Source organism: Podarcis pityusensis (genome assembly GCF_964106645.2).
Source record: "Podarcis pityusensis genome assembly, chromosome: 8".
In the NCBI taxonomy this organism is placed as follows: domain Eukaryota; kingdom Metazoa; phylum Chordata; class Lepidosauria; order Squamata; family Lacertidae; genus Podarcis; species Podarcis pityusensis.
The window spans coordinates 64001319-64023872 of record NC_138033.1 but is presented as its reverse complement, the minus strand read 5'-3'; the positions used below and the strand labels follow the sequence as shown (position 1 = coordinate 64023872).

At 49.0% G+C, this 22554-nt stretch overlaps 2 protein-coding genes and 1 long non-coding RNA gene across 7 annotated transcripts in view; 2 read left to right on the top strand and 1 right to left on the bottom strand.

The window, feature by feature from the left end:
- Positions 1 to 11999, top strand: part of ACOT7 (acyl-CoA thioesterase 7) — a 64215-nt gene extending 52216 nt beyond the window's left edge. For all 3 annotated transcript variants that reach the window (XM_081017203.1, XM_081017204.1, XM_081017205.1), the window contains 2 exons: positions 1466 to 1650; positions 11015 to 11999. In XM_081017203.1, the coding sequence (XP_080873329.1) occupies positions 1466 to 1650; positions 11015 to 11119 (290 nt within the window). In that variant the 3' untranslated portion in view covers positions 11120 to 11999. The remainder of the gene's footprint in view (positions 1 to 1465; positions 1651 to 11014) is intronic.
- On the bottom strand, positions 11460 to 17909 carry LOC308483397. Of its 3 annotated transcripts, none has more exons than XR_013989653.1 (3): positions 17801 to 17909; positions 15950 to 16308; positions 11460 to 12396 (listed from the first exon to the last, which is right to left on the bottom strand). It is a non-coding gene; the product is annotated as an uncharacterized lncRNA (long non-coding RNA). The 3 variants fall into 3 exon arrangements; XR_013989654.1 differs by lacking the exon at positions 11460 to 12396 and adding an exon at positions 12423 to 12547; XR_013989655.1 differs by lacking the exon at positions 11460 to 12396 and adding an exon at positions 12423 to 12538.
- Positions 17910 to 18226: 317 nt separating this feature from the next.
- Positions 18227 to 22554, top strand: part of GPR153 (G protein-coupled receptor 153) — a 41395-nt gene continuing 37067 nt past the window's right edge. Inside the window, exon 1 of the mRNA XM_081017158.1 lies at positions 18227 to 18331. The gene's annotated coding sequence lies outside the window, so the exon portion shown is untranslated. The remainder of the gene's footprint in view (positions 18332 to 22554) is intronic.

The following is a 22554-nucleotide window of genomic DNA, read 5'->3' as shown; positions in this document are numbered from 1 at the left end:
CTGTTCTACTGGTTTTTATCTAGTACAAATGATGACATCAAACTGGAAATTGAAAAACAAACCTGCTTTAATTGGTAAAAGTTCATCTTGTCTTTAGGATCCAAACAACTTGCAGAACATTTTTGGCGTGGGGGGGCAGTTAAAAGTACAGCTTTTTTCCACCCTAGATAGCTGCAGACAGTACTCTTAACAGCTTTGAGCTGCCAAACTCCACTTGGCACCCGGCACCCTTCCCTGCTCCCCCAGCTGGCTTTTCATTGCTGGACCTCTTGCACGTACCTAAAGTGCTGCTGTGCATGGCACTGACCTGAATTCCACTGTTACTGATTTTACCCTTGGTAAAAGACTTGCTTTGAACAGACAAAGCCTGGTGTCTCGAAGGCTCTCGATGGCTGCCAGCCACAATGGCTATTCTCTTCCTCCACAGTCAGAGGCAGCAATGCACCTGAATGCTGGTTGCTGGAAGCCAAAGAAGGGAAGAGGACTCTCTCATTCAGATGCTGCTTGTGAGTTTCCTAATCAGGCATCTGGTCGGCCACCATGAAAACAGGATGCTGGACTAGATGGACCCCCTTTGGCCTGATCCAGCAGACTCTTCCGATGTTCTTATAGGACCTAAACACTCAAGAAGCATGGAATTCCTCCTTGGGACCCTGCTATGTAAAAGGGAGCTGATTGACCTCTATGAACCCACATGAGGTGCCATAAGAGAGACTCCCTGAGCTCATCTTGTGTGATTTCCTGCATCAAAAGGGCTGCTTGGCATTCTGGCCCCTCACCTGCCCTTTCTGCCTTCTGTTGGAGAACCTGGTCGATTTCATAAAATTTATATACTGCATGATTGTAGCGAATAAAAAGGTTTACACAAAAAATAAAACAACTAGATTATTAGTAAAGGCAATAACGTGTTTTTTTAAAAAAAATAAAAACCAGCAACAAACTAAAAAGACATCTGCATTCTAAATATCTGGGTAGGCTTGTCTAAATCAAAAAGCTTTTAGCAGGCACCCAAAAGAGTACAGTGAAACTGCCTGCCTGGTGTCAATAGGCTAGGAGTTCCAAAGCGCAGGTGCTGCCATGCCAAAAGATTGATTTCTTACAAAAGCGGAACAGGTGATGCTCCTAACAATGCCAATTCTGCATATCAAAGCGGTTGACAGTCCAGTTAAGACAGTCTCGCAGGTGTAGACTGGTCCTACGTTATTCAGGGCTTAGTATCCCAATTGTAACACCTTGAACTTGGCCCGGGACCAAATCTGCAAACAGTGCAGATCTCTGAGCAGAGGTGCGGACAAGTCTTTACTTCCATCAGCAATTGTGCCTCAGCATTCTGCACAAACTGCAGCTTCTGGATCTGATGCAAGGGAAGCCCCACATAGAGTCCACTGCAGTAACCCAGTCTTGAAGGTAACCCAGGCATGAACTACTGTGGGCCAAGCTTGATGAACTCCTCTGTGTCTTGCAGGCAGCGTGATCACAATTTCTGGGCGCATGACCTTCACGAGCAATAAGTCCATGGAGATCGAGGTCTTTGTGGATGCTGACCCCTTTGTGGACGAGTCTCAGGAGCGGTATCGGGCTGTCAGTGCATTCTTCACCTATGTGTCCCTAAGCAAGGAGGGAAGGCCGCTCCCTGTCCCACAGCTGGTGGTAAGCCTTACGAGTCCCCCTCCCATCTTTTGGTCCTGCAGAACTTGGCTACGAGTCCTTCTCTTCTCTCTCCCCGCCCCCCATTTTGGCACATGTTCCTAGATGACTTCAGAGATGTTAAGCATCCTGGGAGACTCTGCACTCCCGCTGTTGGTGAGAAGCATTTGAAAGCAAACACAGAACCCTCCTGCTTAGCCGTTTCCAGCTGCATTTCAATGTATTGTTTAAACAAAACACGCAGCATTGTGAACGCCCTCCAGGGTTGTGTTTTCCCTCTCTGCTTCCAGGGTGGAGAGGTCACATGGACTCAAGTTTCTCGTTTGTCAGAGATGATGTGTCTTACGCAGTTGAGCTCTTTATGCAATGTCCCTGGGGCTTTTTTGTGTTCCGTCCAGCAAAATCTTGATCTCTTAATTCAGCATGGAAAAAAGAGAGAGAAGAAGCTGCTTAAATTAGGCTGAAGACACATTTTGTTTTGTTTTCTCAGAGAGCTGAAAGTGGTTTGAAAGAGAGATCGACTGCTCATGGTGTGTGTATGGGGGGAGGGGTGTTATCTTGGTTTTGCCCTTGACCAAATGGGCTTGACAGGTTTTTGTGGGGGTTTTTTGTTTTGTTTTTACAGCAACCTGCCAAACCTATTTGGCTAGAGAAAGCAGTTGAACAATAAAGGTGTTGGTGTGTGTGTGTGTGTGTGTGTGTGTGTGTGAGAGAGAGAGAGAGAGAGAGAGAGAGAGAGAGATATTCCCCCCTCAAACGATTTTCACGTCTCTAAAATTATTTCTCCAGTCCTTTACCATAACTGCATGTTGCTACCTAAGCAAGTGTAGCTTCCCAGACCTACTTTTGCCAACCTAACACAAATATGAGGGCAGAAGGGGCATTTCTGGGGAAGGAAGCGTGCATAATCTCTCCTGGGCCCATCAATTCTTCCCAACAGTTGCCACATCTCCACCTCTTGATTGTTTTTCCCTCCACTGAGTTTACATCTCTTTCCAGTCAGAGCCTGGCTTAGACAGGGAGGTGGGCATTCTTAAAAAAGTGGTCTGGTGGAGCATTTGTGGGTGAGAATCGGCTGAGAAAGGGTTAAACACCCTACCCACTTCTCCGCTGGACCACCATCATTTATCCCACTCATACACATGCCTCCATGCTGAACATACAGGGCTGGAAACCCTGTATATTTTGCTCTGTCCACCCTTAGTGTCTCCAAAGAGTCCCCTTAAAACCCATGATAAGAAAACACCTAATCTTTTCTATAGTGTTTGTCCCATTACTGTCTCTTGAAATGTTTTTTAATTATAAGCATTAAGGTAGTATTGATGCAGAATTTGGAGCCATACGGCCTCCAGCGTCTATCGATGTTTGAACGTCACCTCTTCCTCCTCCCCCAAAAAGTCTTCCTGGCTTACTTTTCCTACCGACTATTGTCAGTCCTGCTTCCCTTTTATTGCCTATTTTTAGCTGTCTTCACTCAGCCGCTCAGAAACAGCTGAGTGAGAGAGTTGTTCCTCGATTAATATGTTATGCCTTGTTGATTTCCAACGGCACTCAACTCTCCCCCGGCCCCCCGGTGTTTCAAAGCATTTAGTCGACTTGGCTTGGTTTTGCTATCGGAGTAGTGTTTATATAATTTGTTCTTAACATTAAATGAAACACACAGATACACCCCACTTAAATTTCTTGGTGCTATTAAATGGGGGGGACATCCCCCCCCAATGTGCTTCACTTCTTTATTTCTGGAGCTTGTTATTGCCTTCATGGAATTTAAAGTCAGCTCAGCTCCACTTCATGTAACTTTCCATTCTTGTAAGGCTGTTGGCCAGGCCAAGACTTTCATTTATTTCTTGTGTATTTCATAGAATCATAGAATCACAGCGCTGGAAGGAACCACAAGGGTCATCTAGCCCAACCCCCAGCCATGCAGGAATCACAGCTAAAGTATCCCTGACAGATGGCCATCCAACCTCTGTTTAAAATCCTCCAATGAAGGAGAGACCACCACCTTCCAAAGGAGTCCATGCCACTGTCAAACAGCTCTTACCATCAGAGAGTTCTTCCTAATGTTTAGTCGGACTCTCTTGTAATTTGGATCCATTGATTTGGGTCCTGCCCTCTAGAGCAGCAGAAAACAGGCCTGCTCCATCTTCCATGTGGCAGCCCTTTAAATATTTGAAGATGGCTATCATATCACCTCTCAGTCTCCTCTTGTCCAGGCTAAACATACCTAGCTCCCTCAACTGTTCCTCATCAGGCTTGCTTTCTAGACCCCTGATCATCTTGGTTGGCCTCTCTACACATCTTCCAGCTTATCAATATCCCTCTGCGACTGTGGTGCTCAGAAGTGGACACAGGGCGCTAGGTGGGGTGTTGATGTAGCCTAAAATTTATATATTTATTTGCCACTCTTACACACCATGTTCCAAGCCACAGCTTACATCAACAAGAGGAATAACAGTAAAACAACATCTTAAAACGGCCACAACAATTGCATAGCAAGGCAGCTGAAAGGATGTTATCAGCCAGCTGGGAAAGCATTTATTCTCCATAGGAACCCCAATGGGAGCATTAACACCCCAACACATCTTGCTTCTTCCCCATTAGGGTTCTAGGGGAACCCCAAGTCACATCTTTAGGTCCATCCAGCACAGAGCAGGCCCCTCTCTTCTCTCTCCAGCTTCCAGCACCAGGCAAACTGAAACACACAACTCCCTGGCTAGCATTGTGTTGCGTTTCCCTAAAGCATGCATGCATGCATGCATGCATGCATTTATTTATTTATTTATTTATTTATTTATTTATTTATTTATTTAAACACTTTACATACTACTTAAGTACAAACATCTCTGGGCGGCGTGCAAAAATTATAATACAGAAAAGGTTAAAAATCAGATTAAAACTATAAAAGCAGACCTCAGTTAAAATGCCTGCTGGAATAAAGTCTTCAGTAAGTCCTGGAAGTTCAGGAGCGAAGGGGGCCTGACTGACATGGCTAAGGCTTCAAGTTATATCCCTGACACCTGCAACAGAACAGCTGGGAAGGACTCTCTCTCTCTCTCTCTCTCTCTCTCTCTCTCTGGGGCCTTGGAGAGCTGCTGCCAGTCAGAGTGGACAAAGCTGGGGCTGGATGGATGCAATGGAGCCTGACTCGGAGGAAGGGGGCTTCACTGTATGTCAATGTTTTCCAGGGTTCTGTTCTGCCTCTGCTCTAAGCCGCTGTATTCCCTCGAGCCAGAATTAAATTTCTGGCAAGCGGGCTCCCCACCCCATGCTGAGCAATGCGGAGATGCTAATCTTCTTGGATTGCAGTGTTCCGAGTTCCTTGAACTGATGTGTTTGTCTTTGAGGCTGGTCCGCTGTGCAGTTTCCAGGCGAAGGTCTCTCATCCCAGGCTCCCCGCTGCTGTGGCATCCAGGGGGCACATCGAGGGCTGCTTCACATTGCCAAACCAAACTGGGCTCCTCCTGCTTGCTGCTCAGTGCTTCTGCAAAGCAGAACTGCCTCAGGCTGTAGAGAATCATAGAATTTTAGAGCTGGAAGGGAACCCAAAGGTCATCTAGCCCAAACTCCTGAGCACGGGGAGTTTCCTAAGACTATTTCCCATCACCACCACTTCTAACCAGAGGTTCAGCTGCACTGACACCTAGTTAATGAGAATCCAGATCTTCCATTGATCTGCTGTGCCCACATACTGCTGGTGGGCCTGTTTGAGGGCAGCGAGTCCTGAGAGGAAAATTAAATGTTGAGTCCTAGAATGTAGGTGTCCAAAGGATGACTTCATGGCCCGTGTAGCCAATTCCTTGTCCCTTGGGGCAGGGTTCCAAAGCTACCTTTGGCTGAGAGACTGAGCCCCCTAGTTCAACTCTTGCCTTGCCCATGAGCTCCCTAGACAGCCATGCAAAAGCCCCTCTGGTGTGGATTTCTGCCCCCAGCTATTAGCAACTCAGATGCCTCTGGGAAGACCAGGAAGCAGGATATGAAGGCAACAGATGTCTCTCCGACCCTCTGCAGCATCGGATATTCTGTGGTCTCTGAACCCAACAGTCATTTATGGATCTCCCTCTCTAGAATTGTCTGATTCCCTTTAATATTTAAGACTGTTTTGATGTCTAAATTAGCAGCTGTCACCCCGTCTCATGAATAATATTGGCCTATCTTGCTAGGAAATTGTTAGGCAAACTGTGAGGTTATGAAATTTAGCACATCATCAGTTTCAGTATTAATATGAGTGCCTGTCTGCTGTCTCCACCCACATTCCACCTCAAGACTGATACAGTGCAGGCTCCCTCCCTTGATCCAACATCAGCCCAGCCACCCAGCCCATTCCATTCTCTAGCCCAGGGGTAGGCAAAGTTGCACCCTCCAGATGTTGGAGCTGCCAGAATGGGGGTCTGGCCTGATCCACACTCACAAAGTTGGTTGGCCTGTTAAGAATTTGCTGGTCAGCGGTTCCACAGGCGTGGTTTGAAATCTAAGCTGAACAAACACATCTCTAAACTTGGGAGGGGGGAGGCAAAGTTGGACCTGGGACCTCATGGACCCACCCAACCAGCTCAGCTGCAGAGCCATGCTTCCAACCCCTAATCCCAAGAGGCAATCTTGAAGGATTCAGTGACAGCTTGAAATAGGGAGAGGACAGGCCCAGGTTTGCTAGCTGACTTTGGGTCAGCCCCACTCCTGCCCCCCAGGGTTGTTTGGCTTCAATAGGTATAATCTCAGCAGGAGGCAGTGGTGGTAAATAAAGGAAGGATCCTCTTCCGAATTCCAGGGATGAGCTTTGAGGCCTGGCTCTGATTAACCACCAATTGTGCTGGAGGAATGCTGGCTTGAGTTTACTTCTGCAGGGGATGGGTGGGTGTGTCGGAATTTTAGCTGCAGTTGCTTATGGGGGGTAGTTCCTGCCATTTTCCATCTTAAAATATGCTCTCTCTGGGTCAACTCCAGGTCTTCTGGGGGTGGGGAGAGGAACGGCCTCCAGGCAGTTGCAATGCAAGGGGCTGTGGTGACTTTTTTAGTTTGGTCTCCTGCGGGGTGGGGAGGGGTGGGAGGCTTGGCAGGGATGGGGCAAAGCTGGCAGGAATTCTTCAAGCTGTGTGGCCGTTCTGCATTTTAACTGGGTCATTTCAGCAGGGGGCAGAGGGAGGAGTGCTGCTGCTGAACTGTGCCGTATGAGGCTGGGTTACCAGGAAATCCCAGGTTCAAATGTCACTTGCTGGGTGACCACCCACCCACCTGTAATATTCTGAAACTGGGCTTACCTTATGATCCTGGGAAGAGTTAATGCAGGCCAAGGTTCATATTAGACACAGTTGCATGGAACTTACTCCAACCTTTGTTGATGGAAAGCAGTCCCAAGAAGCTGCAAGTTCCAGGAGGGGGCCGGTGGACCTTTTCCTGCCCCTCCAAGCTATTCTCACATCCCCCCCCCAACCTTGCAGGTGCCTATAGCAGTGTTGTTTGTTGAGCCAATTGTGAGCACAGTGACCATAGCACTATTAAATTAAACATCCATGTAAATGGCCAATTACCAAGACAATCCAGCACTGTCATTTTCGATTTCAAAGAAATCCTCAGAACGAGGAGATTGGTAGAAAGGAGTGTGTAATGCAGATCAGGAGAGGTACCACAAGCGCAAGAGGATGCCAGTGCGGTTAATGGGCAGAGTCAAAGGATCTATTAGAGGCAAGGAGGCTACTTTCAAAAAGCAGAAGTCTTGTCCAAATGGAAGAGAACTTTGGCAAAAGAAGTGCAAGCAGACAGCAAGGGATGCTAAAAAAGGAAGTGGGGGCATGTTGCTAAAAGCATTAAGACCAGCAACAGGAAGTTCTAAGACTGTCATCTGTGGAGGTGCCTGAACAGGAAGCTGGGCTGGATGAGCCACTGGGATGTCCCAGCGGGTTCTTCTCACGTTCTTACATCAAGTGGGGAATTGCTCTTTGGGGAAAGGGGTTAAGCAGCACCACCAGGGCTCTGCTCTGTATCACAGGCTTCCATGACAAAACTAGAAAGTGACACACGCTTTCCATTAATGTGTGGCTTGAATCCAAGTTCAGCCTTCCTGAGCCAGGTGCCACCCCACAGTTGTTTTTGGAGTACAGATCCCATCAGCATGAGCCATGCTGGCTGGGGTGGATGGCAGTTGCAGTCCAAAACACCGGAGGGGGGCATCAGCTGGGTTGGGGAAGGCAGCTAAGATAACAGCACAGAGATCAGCTGGAGATTCTGTAGTGCTGGCTGAATTAACTGTTAAGTGTTAGCATTCTAAAACAGTGTGGTCAAGTTCCCCAAAGTGAGTGATTCCTGCAGGTTTGCATGGTTTCCATAATGGGGAAATCCTCTGAGAGTCACAATGTTCCTCACCACCAGGATGAGAAGCCTCTCAGGGTGAAAGGGGCAGAGGAGGAAGAGCAATCGAGGTGAAAGGTGGGCAAGTTTGGGAAGGAGGCTTGGGAAAGCCCTGCAGTTGGATATTGCCGAGAGCCAGCGCGGTGTAGTGGTTAGAGTGTTGGGCTAGGACCCAGGAGAGACCAGGGTTCAAATCTGCTGCTTGGCCATGAACCTTGCTGGGTGGCCTTGGGCCAGTTACCACCTCTCAGCCTACCTCACAGGGTTGTTGTGGGGATTAAATGAGCAGGGGGAGAACCACGTGGCACCACCTTGAGCTCCATGGAGGAAGAGGTGGGATATAAATGCAATAAATAAAATAAAAGCCCATCTCTTCCAGCTCTGGCTTTGCTGTGGTGGCCAACCAGGAAGCTCCTGAGAGAAATATGTATGTTTGGGGGGTGGGGTGGGGGGAGCAAGGGACTTACCCAGCAATGCAGGGACAAAGATCTTCCCTTCCAGCTGGAAGATAATACTACACCACTTGGCAGCAGATAAACACAGAGGACTTGGTTGGAAGGGAGCGATTCATTAGCGCCACCACTCTTCCTGGGGGAATCATCCTGCCAGGCTGGTGCATAATAACCACTGTGATCCAGAAACGTCCCCCGGCTGCCTCTGACTAAACCACCAAGGAGCCTGCCAGCCACCTGGCGTGTGCCTTTTTACAAGTGATTAAGTACCTGGGTTCAGCCACAAGTCCTCTGCGTGTAAAACACGTCCCTGCAAATGGGATTGTCGCATCAGTTGGCAGGTGTGCCAGGAATGTCCTTGTCTCTGATGTACAACGGGGGATCGGAAAACCAAGGGCTTGCCAAAGCCAAGGCCAGAACTCGATCCTTTGTCCCTCTTTGCCCCCCACCCCTTCAGTCGCCACAGATTCTGTTCAGGCTCAAATATTCTATTGGGGGGGAGTGTTCAAATCAAGCAGATTCTTGTTTTATTGATTTGGAGCACTTGGACCCCCACTCTTCAGCCAGAAAGGCTCCCGGATTGGCTTACATACAGTCAATTAAAACAAGTCAGACTCTGCCCACTCAGGCTTACAATTTTCAAAAAACACAAGGGGAAATGAACAAGGAGGGAAGCAGGAGGATCACACTCGGGGACAAATTCAGTTCTTTGTTTAATGACCAGCTGGCACAGAGCAGATCATAGTCTTGTGGAGTTGGAAGGGACCCAAGGGATCTTCCAGTCCAACCCCCTGCAATGCAGGAACCACAGCAAATATGATTGCAGATGAGCATTTTCCTTCTGCCTTGCGTCTACAGTGGTGGACTTGTTGCTGGTCCGCGAGGCAGTGTGATTCAGTGACTAGTGTGTGATGTTTAGGTATGTGAAATGAAGTGGGGTTTGTGGGAGGTATGGATGTTGTGGAATCTCATCAGAATGGGAAACAGTACCGGAAATTATGTGGATTCAAACAGGAACAGAGCTCAGGCAGGCAAATGTGATTGTGTACTCACTGTTGTCACTTTTTTGGCACTCGCCCCCTCCCCAAAATGACACAAACGATGTGGAATCACTTAGCAATATCACAAATTAATTGCATGTAAATTTGGCCACAGCAAACAAGCAAAAAAAAAAAAAGTGTTTTTGTGGAATTCAATCTGCATCATCATCGTCGTCGTCATGAATTTATATATATGACGCTTTTCCATGGTGGGACTGTGCTCAAAGCAGTTCACAACAACATGCAGAATAAAATCTAACAACATTTCAAGATAATGCATGAACACTTGCAAAACAGAATACAATTTAAATGATAAGTCGTGCTAATATCAATATAGCAAGCAAACATTTCATGTTAATAAACACTGAAACAAAATAAAATACAATACATCCAAGTAGCAGCAAAAACAATGCTGCCGCCACCCCAGCAGAGGGTTGGGGCAAGGCAGGGGCAACAGCTTGCCCCTGGTGGTAAGGTAAAGGGACCCCTGACCATTAGGTCCAGTCGTGGCTGACTCGCGTTTACCTTCCCGCTGGAGTGGTACCTATTTATCTACTTGCACTTTGACGTGCTTTTGAACTGCTAGGTTGGCAGGAGCAGGGACCAAGCAACGGGAGCTCACTCCGTCGCGGGGATTCGAACCGCCGACCTTCTGATCGGCACGTCCTAGCCTCTGTGGTTTAACCCACAGCGCCACCCGCATCCCCTGGTGGTAGCAAAACAGAAATGACACTCCTTTGCATCCCTCACTGTGGGTGTGAGTGACCCCACCCCCAGCCATGGTGAACAGGGGTTTGAGATGGAAAGGAGCAGAGCCTGGAGACCCCAGGGAGCAACCCCAAGTGAGCAGCTCTGTTGGGATCCAGAAACAAGGGCTGGGAGATGAAATGATCAGAACCCTAGGAACATCAGGTGCTGCCTTATACTGGTCTGTCTACCTAGCTCAGTATAGTCTAGACTGACCGGCAGCAATGGCTCTTTGGGGTTTCAGGTAGAGATCTCTTCCAGCCCTACCTGGTGCTGCTGGGGATTGAATCTGGGACTTCCTGTGCAAAGCAGATGCTTTACCACTGAGCCACCATCCCTTCCTTCTAGCATCTTTCTTTGCTGCTAAAACTACAAGGAGAACCAAAGAGGCACAAGAGACCTACAAGGGAGCTGAAGGGAATGGGAGAGCTCTAAGGAACTGGAGGGCATCCCTTGCAAAACACCCACTTGGAAATGCGCCCTTAACATTTTGAAATGTGGATCCCAGGGTACCCCTTGGTTTCCTGCAGCTGTGGATGAGGACTGACAGATGTTTCCTGTCTGTGCCGATGTCTCTAGGGAAGATCCTCCCCTTAACCTAGCCAGCCAACGAAAGGATGAGTGGTTGTAAGAATACAACGGGAACTGCTTTTGTCGAAGATTTAAAACACAGTGAAATAAGTGGCTGGGAAAACCCTGCCTGTCCCTCATGTGCTTTAGGTTCCGGGGCCAGCTTAATCCAGCCTCGACCGTGCCCACACCTGTTCTGTCTTTGCTTGGCAGGTAGAAACAGAAGATGAGAAGAGGCGTTTCGAGGAGGGGAAAGGCCGCTACCTCCAGACCAAAGCCAAACGCCAGGCACAGACTCAGCCGCTCACTCAGCAATGACCGATCTCAGCCGGAGCCCCTCCGGGAGGAGAGAGCCACCATCAGCACATCCACTCAGAAATCTTCACTTTGGGCATTTCAATAGCAGAACCTGACTGGTAGCACATAGAGCCCTCATGGCACCCCAGAGAAAGCCACCATTCTGTTATATCTGTACTTGTCGTAGATAGTCGAACTGGCACATTAGGAGCCATGCTAGGCGGCCAGGGATGCCCTTGGAAAGGTGGGGTGGGGGGCTTCGGGACAAGGGATTGTGGGTGGTAATCCTGCTTGGGGAGTTACAGAGCTTCATTATTTTGAAGGCTGCTCCACCTAGGAGGGCTACTGTATTTTAACAAGGTTTCATTTTTTGCGGGGATGGGGTGGGGTTTGCCTTGAAAAATCCTGGCCAGCCTCCCCTAGCCCAATGCCCTCCAGATGTCTTGGGCTTCCAAGACTGATGGGGCTTGTAGTCCAAAATATCTGGAGGACACCAGGATTGCTGGGCAGGCTACCCTTGTTACATGCAGACGAACTGAACACCTGGCTGGGGCAACACAAGGACTACGTCGTTGCACTTACGGGGGCTGCTCTCCTCACCCCCAAAAAAGGCACTAGCATTCTCTCGGAAGAATGATGGGGCCATTAGCACAGATTTTTTTTCCAGGGCCTTGTGTCTTTGTTATGCTCTTGTTTCACACCCTTCCCTTCCTCTCAGCAAACACCAAAAGCTGCTTCATGACAGTCACAAGCCTAAAAAACAACGCTGTTCTCTGTATTGTTATCTGGCAGTCTCTCTTCGTCCTGTTCCATTCCTCTTGACTATACATATGTATATGTATATGTATATGTATGCCTAATTTATTTAATGACTATTGTGAATAAAGACTCTATGCCTTTATTTCAGTGATGGGTTTCTGTTAAATTGCTTTGGGCAGGTAGAATATGCAGGCGACTCTCAACTTATGCAGGGGGCTACATTCCGGGGATAGCATGCAAAACAAAATTCCGTATAGTCAAAACACACAGGGCGCAATGGTGAATGGGATTGCCAAAGTTTTTTTTTTCCTGGGCGCCCACCCCCTTTTAATTTTTTTCTTCTTAAATTTACCAGGCGCGTACAAGTTAAATGTGTGCAAATTGCGAGTTACCTGTAGACGTTTGCACAGCTGATGGGACATCTAGCAGGCCTGGACTCCGTAGAAACACAGGAATCTGCCTTATGCTGAATCAGACCATCGGTCCATCTTGCTCAGTGTTGTCTGCACTGACTGCCAGCAGCTCCTGCAGGCAGGAATCTTTTCCCATAGCAGTATATAAATATTCAAATAAACAAACAGATACCATGTAAGTAAGCCAGGAAGCGGAAAGGGAAGACCTGCCACCATTTTGAGTGTGGAATGAGCCCAACTTGGCCAGTGGCAACTGGTTCCAGGGAAGCTTGGACTCCTGCAAGTGGGAGAAAAGGAAAAGAAGTTACGGGCCGTCGTAGCAGTTTCACATCTTATAAGAGCAATGCCGTCAATGGAAGTGTCCCTTGACCAAGCTAGGAACAAAGTACCTGGAGAAAGAAAGGAAAACTATGGTGGCTATGCTTCTTTCTGTGGTTAAACAGGCTGCTGTTTCCTGGGAGTTACTGGAAATGTGAGTTTTACCAACTGTTATAAGAAAAAACTGCTCCTTTATCCCTTATGGGGTATCCAAGAGCCTGTATAGAGTCCTTATGTAGGTTCTCTATCGGTAGGAGAAAATAGCAGAGGCCAACCAGAGAATATTGAGAAGCAAAGCAGCTGCTAAGCACGATCTTCATTAAACTGTTGCAACAGGGTCTCCCACTCCCCCCATGCAGGAAGGGAGGAGAGGAACCAGGAACAATGGTGTGCAAGCTCTTATATAGACTTTTGAAGTTGCCTTTAGTTCCTGAATCTCTTACATATATTGATAGTTTGCTCAGCTTAACAGATACTTGCCAGGCTGTATTTGCAAAGGGAGGTGTAAGCCCCTACAGTCCAAAGACAACTGGAAAGCTTTTCCTATTTCCTTCCTCCTTGCAGAGAAATATTTGAGGTCCATTTGCAAGAGTCAAAATGGCTTCAGGATTGCTCTCCTGCACTGTTTCAGACACTATACTTATGCACATGTGTTTGCCTTGTACATTTATGAACATTTATTCTCTCTATATATAAGACCTTAGAATTCCTATAACACAACTGAAATCTGTTTGAGTTGGTGGGTGCCTAGGAAAGAACCACCAGCCAAGACTGTAATTGAGAAGGGCTTTATCCTCAGTGGAGGCTGTTTCAGAGTGTCTGCAAGAGGTGCCATTCTGTCCTTGCTTCCACTTTGAATTTGAAACAAACACCACACCCCTTGGCCCTTGGATGTTTGCACTGCCTCAAAACTAGCAGCCAGGTTCTGAAGTTCCTAGACAATCCTCCTCCCCTCCTGGCTCTGTGTTGCTTATGTTTCCTCTGTGCTGATGGAGAGGTGCTCTGCACATGTTCAGAAGGCCTATTATTTCCCTAGGCTGCACAGGCAAGCCTGCTCTGGTTCCTAGGTCCTAGCAGCATATTTGTTCGTATCTATAATGTAAGCCATTTACCATTTTTTGAGGAGCTCTCTCTCTTTCTCCCCCGCCCACAAATCAGCGTGGGAGAAGACGGTCCCAGCCCCACTGCTCAGAGCTGGAATTGTCATCAGGGAGCTTGCAATTAAGCAGAGTATAAATAGCCCCAACTCGAGTGGGCAGCGGTGTGGCTTTAGTCATGGAGAGGAGTGACATTTCTAAGTGAAATAGCTGTTTAGCACTCCCTTTCCCCTTTTCTCTCCCCCCCCCCCCAATTCCGAGTCGCATGAGTCATGACAAAACCCAAGCAGATAACAGGTGGGAGAAAGGAACCCTCACCCCTCAGTGTTGAGCCTCTGCTGTGTCTCTGTCTTGCGGTGTTTAACTGTTACAGGATTCTTTCCTAAGGGCAGCACCCAGCCCTACATCCGTCCATCCTAAAAGAAGCTAAGCTTTGGACTTCTTCCTTAAAATGCAACCTCTATTCCTTAGCATTGTATGGCCAGATCAAGCCTCTGTGTGAATGCCCAATGGCTAAGATGTGGGTTTTGAAAGTGGAAGCAAAGGCAGAACAGTACCTCTTGCAGAGACACAGCAGGCAACCTCCCCTGAGGGTGGATGAGTCCTTCAGGGTCAGAGGAGAGTGTGTGTGACAAACAGACGGACAGAGACACAAACAAAGTCATTGGCAAGTGTTGCTTTGCAGTGATGGGGGGGTCCTCCTCCCAATTACCTCTTCTCCCTGTAGAATCTGGATGTCTGTTCCAATCTGGTTTTAGTTTATTGTTTATTTTATGCTTTGAATTATTTAAAGAGTCATTTTAATAGGGTGGGTTTTTTTAATTGTGTTGTTTTATTCTCTTTGCAAACTGCATTGAGGTTTCTATGTTTACCATCAAGCAGTTGTATAAATTTTGTGAAATAATTTCTAAAATACCAGTGGATTGGAGGAGGGGTGAGCAGGTGAATCTCACAAAACTGAGGCCAGCTCCTTCCTGATCTAGAGGAATCCACAGTATCTTTTAGAGCAGGTGACCAGGGATGATGGGGCTGTAGTTCAGCAACAAATGTAAGTTTGAGATTAGCCACCCCTGGGACCAGCTTTTCTAAGGTAATTCACCATCGTCAGCATGAGAGCCAGTGTAGTATATAATGGTGAGAATGTCAGACTAGGACCTGGGAGAGACCAGGGCTCAAATCCCCACTGGGCCATGAAGCTCGTTGGATAACCTTGGGCCAGTCACTGCCTCTCAGCCTAACCCACCTCATAGGGCTGTTGTAGGGATTAAATGAGGGGAGAGCTATGTAAGCCATCTTCAGCTGCTTGGAGGAAAAGGTGGGAAATAAATGAAATAAATAATCATTTCTTGCAATGCCACCTTTCCTTGGTAAACAGCATTCCAATGCTGCTCACAGCCTTCTTATTTTTTCTGTTTAAAGTTTGGGGATGTATATGCTGCATGCCTCCACTTCAATAACATAAGAAGAGTCTTGCTGGATCAGGCCAATGGCCCATCTAGTCCAGCATCCTGTTCTCACAGAGCCTATGGGAAACCCACAAGCAGGATCCAAGCACAGAAGCACTCTCCTCTCCTGTGGTTTCTAGCAGCTGGTATTCAGAAGCATTACAACCTCCCAAAGTGAAGTGCATGACCATCATGGCTAGCAGACATCAACAGCTCTCTGTCGTGAATTTGTCTAATCCTGTTTTAAAGCTATCCAGTTTTGTGGCCATCCCTGCATCCTGTGGGAGTGTGTTCCATTGTTCAACCCTTAAAGTATGTGAAGGGCTTCCTTTTATCTGTCCTGAATCTCCCAACCCTCATCTTCATTGGATGCTCATGAGTTCTAGAGTTGAGAAAAGGAGAAAAGCTTCTCTTTACAGTGGCACCTCGGGTTACAGACGCTTCAGGTTACAGACTCCGCTAACCCAGAAATAGTACCTCGGGTTAAGAACTTTGCTTCAGGATGAGAACAGAAATCGAGCGGCGGCGGCAGGAGGCCCCATTAGCTAAAGTGGTGCTTCAGGTTAAGAACAATTTCAGGTTAAGAATGGACCTCTGGAACGAATTAAGTATGTAACCAGAGGTACCACTGTATCTACTTTTTCCATGCCATGCATCATTCTATAAACTTCCATCATGTTGCCTCTTACTCGCTTTTTGTCCTAAAAATGAAGTACCACCAAATTCTGCAACCTTTCCTCATACAGGAGTTGCTCTGTTACCTTGGTTATTTTCGTTTTATTATTATTATTAAGGAAAAAAGAAGTGTGTCTTTGGTACCTGTAATATGGTGTTGAGGTGACTTGAGCAGGGGTCCCACATGGGATTTCAAAGCCACACGTCTGCTGCGTCAGCCAAAAATTTTTTGGCAGGAGGCTCATCTGGGCTGGGCCCCTTTCCCCCTTTTTCTGTCTTTTTCCTTGAGAGTGCCTGTCCCAGGCAGATGGCCTCACGGTCAGCTTCTTCAAGAGCGCAGCCTCTGCCCTGCGCCTCCCTCGGCCGAACGCCAGCCTAGCAACACGGCCGCATGTCTCCAGCAGCTCAGCGAGGCTCAGCGCTGGCTTTTCACTTCCAATTAAACATCAAGATGCATTTTGAAGGATGAGTCAGGGCTGCCCTTCAGGAAAAGGGGGAAGTTTCTGTAACATGAAAGAAATGCGTCTCAGGCTTATGGGCAAAAGCAGGGCTGCCAGGGCAAAACATTCCCCCTTCCCCTGCCAAAAAAGAGGATGCCTCCCTTGTGTAACTTTTGAGATGGTGAGGCGTAACACTCTCTGGACCAGAACACCTAGTCCGAATTAAGTAGGTAGGTCCAAGGATGGCTACTCATTCCCGAAATCCGTTTTCCGGCCTTGATTCTGGCCAGAATCTGACCTCCTCCTAGCTATGCATCCATATGTGGTCAGCAAACTGCAAACGACCACATGGGAAGCAAGTGGAAAGCCAAATCTTACACCCCTCCTTTGCAAGGGGCAGGGCTTCTGCATCTCTCAGTTTTGCTTCCTTGACCCCCGTTTTGTGTGAAGAACCACAGCTCAGCACTAAGCATCTACCCAATGGCTTCTCTAGGTAGGGCCAGGAGAGACTCCCAGCCTGAAACCCTGGAGAGCAGCTGCCAGTGAGTGTAGGCAGTACTAAGCTAGACAGGCCAATGGGTCTGACTTGGTAAAAGGCAGCTTCCTATGTGTTGGCAGCTGATGTGCACTGCAGAGTGCCTTTCTGGGAATTCTGCTCAGAGAGCCTCCAGCTTCTGACTAGGCTTGGTGAAGTGTTCAGGTGGGAAGAGTGACTTCCTCTAAAGTCCACTTGGCTATCTCTTGAGCTTGATGCTGGTGGGAGAGGCTGATGGACTGCCAGAAGTTGGTTCAGTCTTGGAGGGGTTCTTTGGCACAATTAGGAAATCAGGGAGAGAATGTTTTGCAAGCCCAACCGCCTGGCCAGCCTTTGAGATTTTCCCTGAGGCTCCTGTTCGCATCTGAGATGGAGCCTTTTTTGGTGGCTTCCCCCATCTCGTTGTCCTCTCTCCACATTGAGGTGTACCCTGCCACACACTTTGTAGTGTGATGTGAACAAAGTGCTCCCCTTTCAGACAGTGTCTAATAATACTTAATGGCTTTCTTTGGGAGAAGCTTTTGAAAAGCGTGAGTTTGGGGGTTCTGGCAGTGCTGTTCTGTTTCAGCTGTTTTGGCTGCCTTGGATTTGTACATGGTTTATGTCGTCAACATTGAGTTTAGCGCTTATGGAGGCAGTGAACCAGTAGGGGTGGGCAATACCCACCCAAGAGGCATTCTTTTCTTAGCAGCTCAGATGTCTTCAGAGTAGGCTTCCTCCAGAGGTGAGGGCTGCAGTGGGCCTGGAATCTCCCCCCCCCAAAAAAACCCCTCTTCCCAACCACACTGCCTTCTCAAGACACGAGCTAAGGGGGCGTCACAAAGGATAGGGGTTTTTCCTTATTTTACATCCAGTTCTGCTGGCCAGCGGTCTCGATGAAGCCTCACTGTTGTGGCCGGGGAAAGCACTCTGCATATGCTCAGAGGCACACTAGCTCGCCCACGCACCTCGCACGCAAACAAGGAGGCCCGAGGAGTGCAAAGCGATGCACTCTGCGTATGCTCAGAGGCGCTCACGTACCTCGCCTGCTCCTGAGACCCGAGTTCATCAGAGCAATGCAAAGTGGGGACGTGCGCCTCCTCCTCGCCCGTGGGATGATTCATGGGGGCTGCAGAGTGAGCCTCCTGCGCCTCCCGGTGCGCCATCGCCATCTTCGGCCAGGACTACCGGTGGGAGCGGGGGTGGGGGCCGGGAAAACAGACCGGCTCGGAAGTGCGCCCCCTCCCAGGCTAAAAGAGAGAACGGAGAGGGGAGGGGAAAGGAGCCATCCCTGGGGTGGAGACACAAACGCAGCCCCCCTCCCCGCGTGTGCAAAGCGCCTCGGCCAGAAGGCCCCCTCTCCACCCCCAGCAACGCCTCCCCCGGGCCCGATCCTGGACGAGCGCGGAGCGGAGGGGCGGCGAGAGGAGTCTAAGCATGCGCTTGCACGCCCCACCCCCGCCCAGCCCGGGCAGGCGGCGAAGGCGGCGGCGGCGAAGAGCGCGAGCGGCAGGCGGCGGCAGAAGGAGCGGTAGCAGCGAAGCGCCCGCTTGCAGCCCGGAGCTCTCGCAGGTAAGCCGCCCCGCGTGGACGCTGGCACGCCAAGATGCTAGAGGGATATGGATTCCGGTGGAGGTGGGGGGTCCCGACCTCGTGGTGTAGGGACGACACCCCCTTCCTCCCTGCGGGAGGCACTCCCTTCCCCCTCGCCTTCCCCTTGGGCGCGCAAGGCAGCGCGCTCTTTGGGGGCCGCGGAGGGTGGGGTCTCTCCCCTTTGCAGCCGAAGACGGTGGGGGGAGCGACCTCCTTTTCAGCCCAGCCATCTAAGCTGCAAGGAATGCGACTCCCCCCTCCCTCTCCCCCTTCTCTCCCAAACCACCGCAAGTTTCTTTCTTCTCCGTCTAGATTTTACAAGGGGTGGGGTGGCGAGGATGAGCAGGCGCGCAAAGGACTCCTAGTCTTTACCGCTAGTTCTCAAGACGAAGCCTTTCTCTTTTGGTTCACCCGTGGGAGGCTGGGCTAGATGGGCCTTTGCACGATCCAGCTGCTTCAGGGCTGGTCTTTAGGGTCTTCCCTTCATCCCTCCTCCCACTCTGTGAACCAGGCCTGCCAGAGTCCATGCTCCTCTCACCTGCAGTACTCAATGTAAGATGATGATGATGATGGCTTTCTGTTTGTTTGCAAACGGGTCGATTTGGGCTGATTTCTGGCATTGGTCCTGATTCTGTAATCCTATTGCATTTTGTTGTAACTCTTCCGCCTTTGACTGAGGCTGCAAAATTGGCATCTGCCCCATTTCCCTCCAGCTTTCTCCCAACCAGCCAGTTCCTCAGCTGACACTGGCTTAGGAAAGGAAGGGTAAAGTAAAGCCAGGGAGGGGGCAGCTGTGGGGAAGGGAGGGTCACTTAATTGCCCTGATCCTTCTTTAAGACATTTTGCAAAGATGTCTCTGTTAGCATTGCGAGGAATTTCTGGAATTTGCTGGGGGCACCTGCTGTCAATATCTGAAAAGTCGCTGAAGCAGCCATAAACTCTTGTAGTTGCTCCTCCAAGAGGATGCTTTGTGTTCACCCAGCAAATGAGGGCTGTGTCATTTGATTGATGAATCAGTTAGTTTAATTAAGAGGGTCCCCAAACTGTGATCCCATATCTGAGAAGAAGAAGCGGTTGTTCTTAGGACCTGGTGGTCCATTCAGAAGATGAGTGGGAAGGGCCAGTATGGACAGAGGGAAGAGTCCGCACTTGAGAGGAGTGGAGAGGATTAGCAGCAAAGTCAATGGGAGGCTAGAATTAAGACGTTTAATCTTGATTCAATTAATAATCATACAGCATCTAGTGCAGCTCATTACAATTGCTACAACAGGCATAAAAACCATTAAGGCCCTCAGCAATTTTCAAGTGGACTGTTGAGTGGGGGGAGTTTGGGAACCACTTGTCTAATAGATTGCAAGGTTCTGACTAACTTAAAAAAAAAAGCACCAGATGCTCATGTGTAACTGCGTAATTCAAGTACTTAGAGACTTTAGATGGTAGAGGCCACCTTAGCAATGCAAGAGGAACACCCCAGCTTGGTCAGGCTAGAAGCCCATCTAGTCTAGCATGCTGTTCTCACAGTGGCCAACCAAATGCCCCACTGGGAAGTCCACAAACTGGACATGAGTGCAACGGTTGCTCTCCCTGCTTACAATACCCAGCCTCTGCTATTCAGAAATGTACTGAATAACTCAGTTGGTTAGAGTGTGGTGTTGATAACACCAAGATTGCAGGTTTGATTCCCATATGGGACGGCTGCATCTTCCTGCATTGCAGGGGATTGGATTTGATGATCCCACTCGTACCATCCTGTGACAGCAGAGGCAAGCATAGCCATTGCGGCCAATAGCCTCCTCCTCTATTTATTTGTTGGATCCTCTTCTAAAGCCATCCAAGTTGGTGGCCATCTCTACACCTGGTCAGAGTGGATTTCTTAAGAGCATAAGGCAAACCTTGATGATGGCTCAGACCAGCGGCCCGTCTTACCCAGCATATTCTTGTGCAGTGTCCAACCAGAAGCCTTGCAGTCAGGACCTGAGCTCAGCAGCACTCTCCTCACTCGTGCTTCTGGGCAACTGGTGCTCAGAGATGGCCTGTCTCTGAACATGAAGGTTCCATATGGCCACCATGGATGATGGGAACAGAAGAAGAAGCCCCATAGTCAGGCCAATGGCCCGTCTAGTTCAGTGTTGTCTACACTGACTGGCAGGAGCAGTGTAGGTTCTACCAGCCCTCCCTGGAGATTGAACCGGAGACATTCTGCATGCACAGCAGATGCTCTGCAACTGACCTTGGTGCTTTGTCTAATAGCCATCAACAGACCCCTCTGTCATGGAAGAGTAGAACTTCCATGGAAGAGTAGAAGAGAAGGAAATGCTCTTACTCATAAACAGAAAGATCCATGGGTTAAAGCACATGCAATTCACTGGCTAGGCTTTCATCTGGATGTCCATGGAATTTCAGGTGTTCTCTGTACTCTGTAGTGCATATGATGCATTAATTGGTTTCATTTCCTTCATATACCACCCTGACCCTAAAGTCCAGTGCACAATACTAAAAATGCAATCCATAAGTAGAACACCTAAAAACTGCATTTTTCCTTTAAAAAAAAACAATACAACAAGGCTACATAGTGAAAGAAATGTTGAATCCCAGGTCAATAAAAGTGTGGGGGACAGCCACACGTCTCAGGGGAAGGAATTTCACATCATCATCATCATCATCATCATCATCATAATTTGGTACCCTGCCCATCTGAATGGGCTGCCTCAGTCACTCTGGGTATGGTTGTTGGGAGATGGACGGCTGAAATCTGTTTAAAATTCGACACTGTGTGGTGGAAGTGCATTTGCACCGGGTGTGTTGTTTAGGGAGTGGGTAGCGCACCCCTCCCAGGTTTCATACTGATAACCACTGAGTCACAACTGCCATACCAAATTAAACGGGCCTGGATCCAAAGGACTTGGATCCAAAAGCACACATCCAATTGCTTCAGTAAAAAGGACAACACTCTCCCATGTCTTGATAGCCTACGTAAAAAGCAGCCTGCGTCTTTCTTGGTCACGCTCTAGTGTGACCAAGTAAACGGCCTCCAGGATGGTGCTGTTCAGAGAGGAGCCCCTTTTAAGATTCCAGGCTGCCCTGTGAGCATGAATTTGCTCCAGAGGTGACATGTGTGACTGTAAGAAGTGGGTGTCCCCAATGAGCGTGTTCAGCTCCTTCCCCCAGGGATGCACCCTTTAATTTTCTCCTCTGGCACCTTGGGAGGACAGTAAGGTGCTGTGCTCAGGGACAGCACAGCAACTTTTCCAGCTGCCAATAAAGACCCTGCAGGCAGTCCCGCCCCACGGGGTTCTAGCAATGCACAAACCCGCCCTCACCTACCCCAGCAGGCACTTTGGTTCTGAATGGAAAGGAGAAAATAGCCACAGCGATTGCTCTCTTCCAACCCCAACAGCCATTTAATCGCTCAAAAAGAAGGCGGTTGAAGTTGACTTGCTGACACACACCCACACACCCGGGGACCCTGGTTTGCTTTGGCATTCGCTGTTTGGGCTTTGTTTGCAATTCTCCCACAGCAGAGGATGCCCCCGCACCTTTTAAAAGAACTGCGGATAAACTTCCTGCCGCGAATTGCTTTGAAGGGCTTGCGTTAGATGAACCTTGGGGTCCCTTCTAACACCACATTCCTATGAATGTGGCCTCCTTGCTTCTCACTTCCTGCCAACGGTTCATTTCGGAGTGTCTGGGGCAGACTGGGGCAGTGCATCTAACCTGGCATCATCAACCAGGAGGGGTGAGCAGGTCTCCCTCCTTCCCTCCCTCCCCAAATCTCCTGGAATCTGACTTCCCTTCCCAGGAAGGGTCAAGTAAAGGTAAAGGGTCCAGTCACGGATGACTCTGGGGTTGCAGCGCTCATCTCACTTTACTGGCCGAGGGAGCAGGAGTACAGCTTCCAGGTCATGTGGCAGCATGACTAAGCCGCTTCTGGCGAACCAGAGCAGCACACGGAAACGCCGTTTACCTTCCCGCCAGAGCGGTACCTATTTATCTACTTGCACTTTTGTGCTTTCGAACTGCTAGGTTGGCAGGAGCTGGGACCGAGCAACGGGAGCTCACCCCGTCACAGGGATTTGAACCGCCGACCTTCTGATCGGCAAGCCCTAGGCTCTGTGGTTTAACCCACAGCACCACCCACGTCCCTAGGAAGGGTCAGAGCTACTGTTAAATCATGCCATGCAGGGGGTTGCACTCGATGGCCC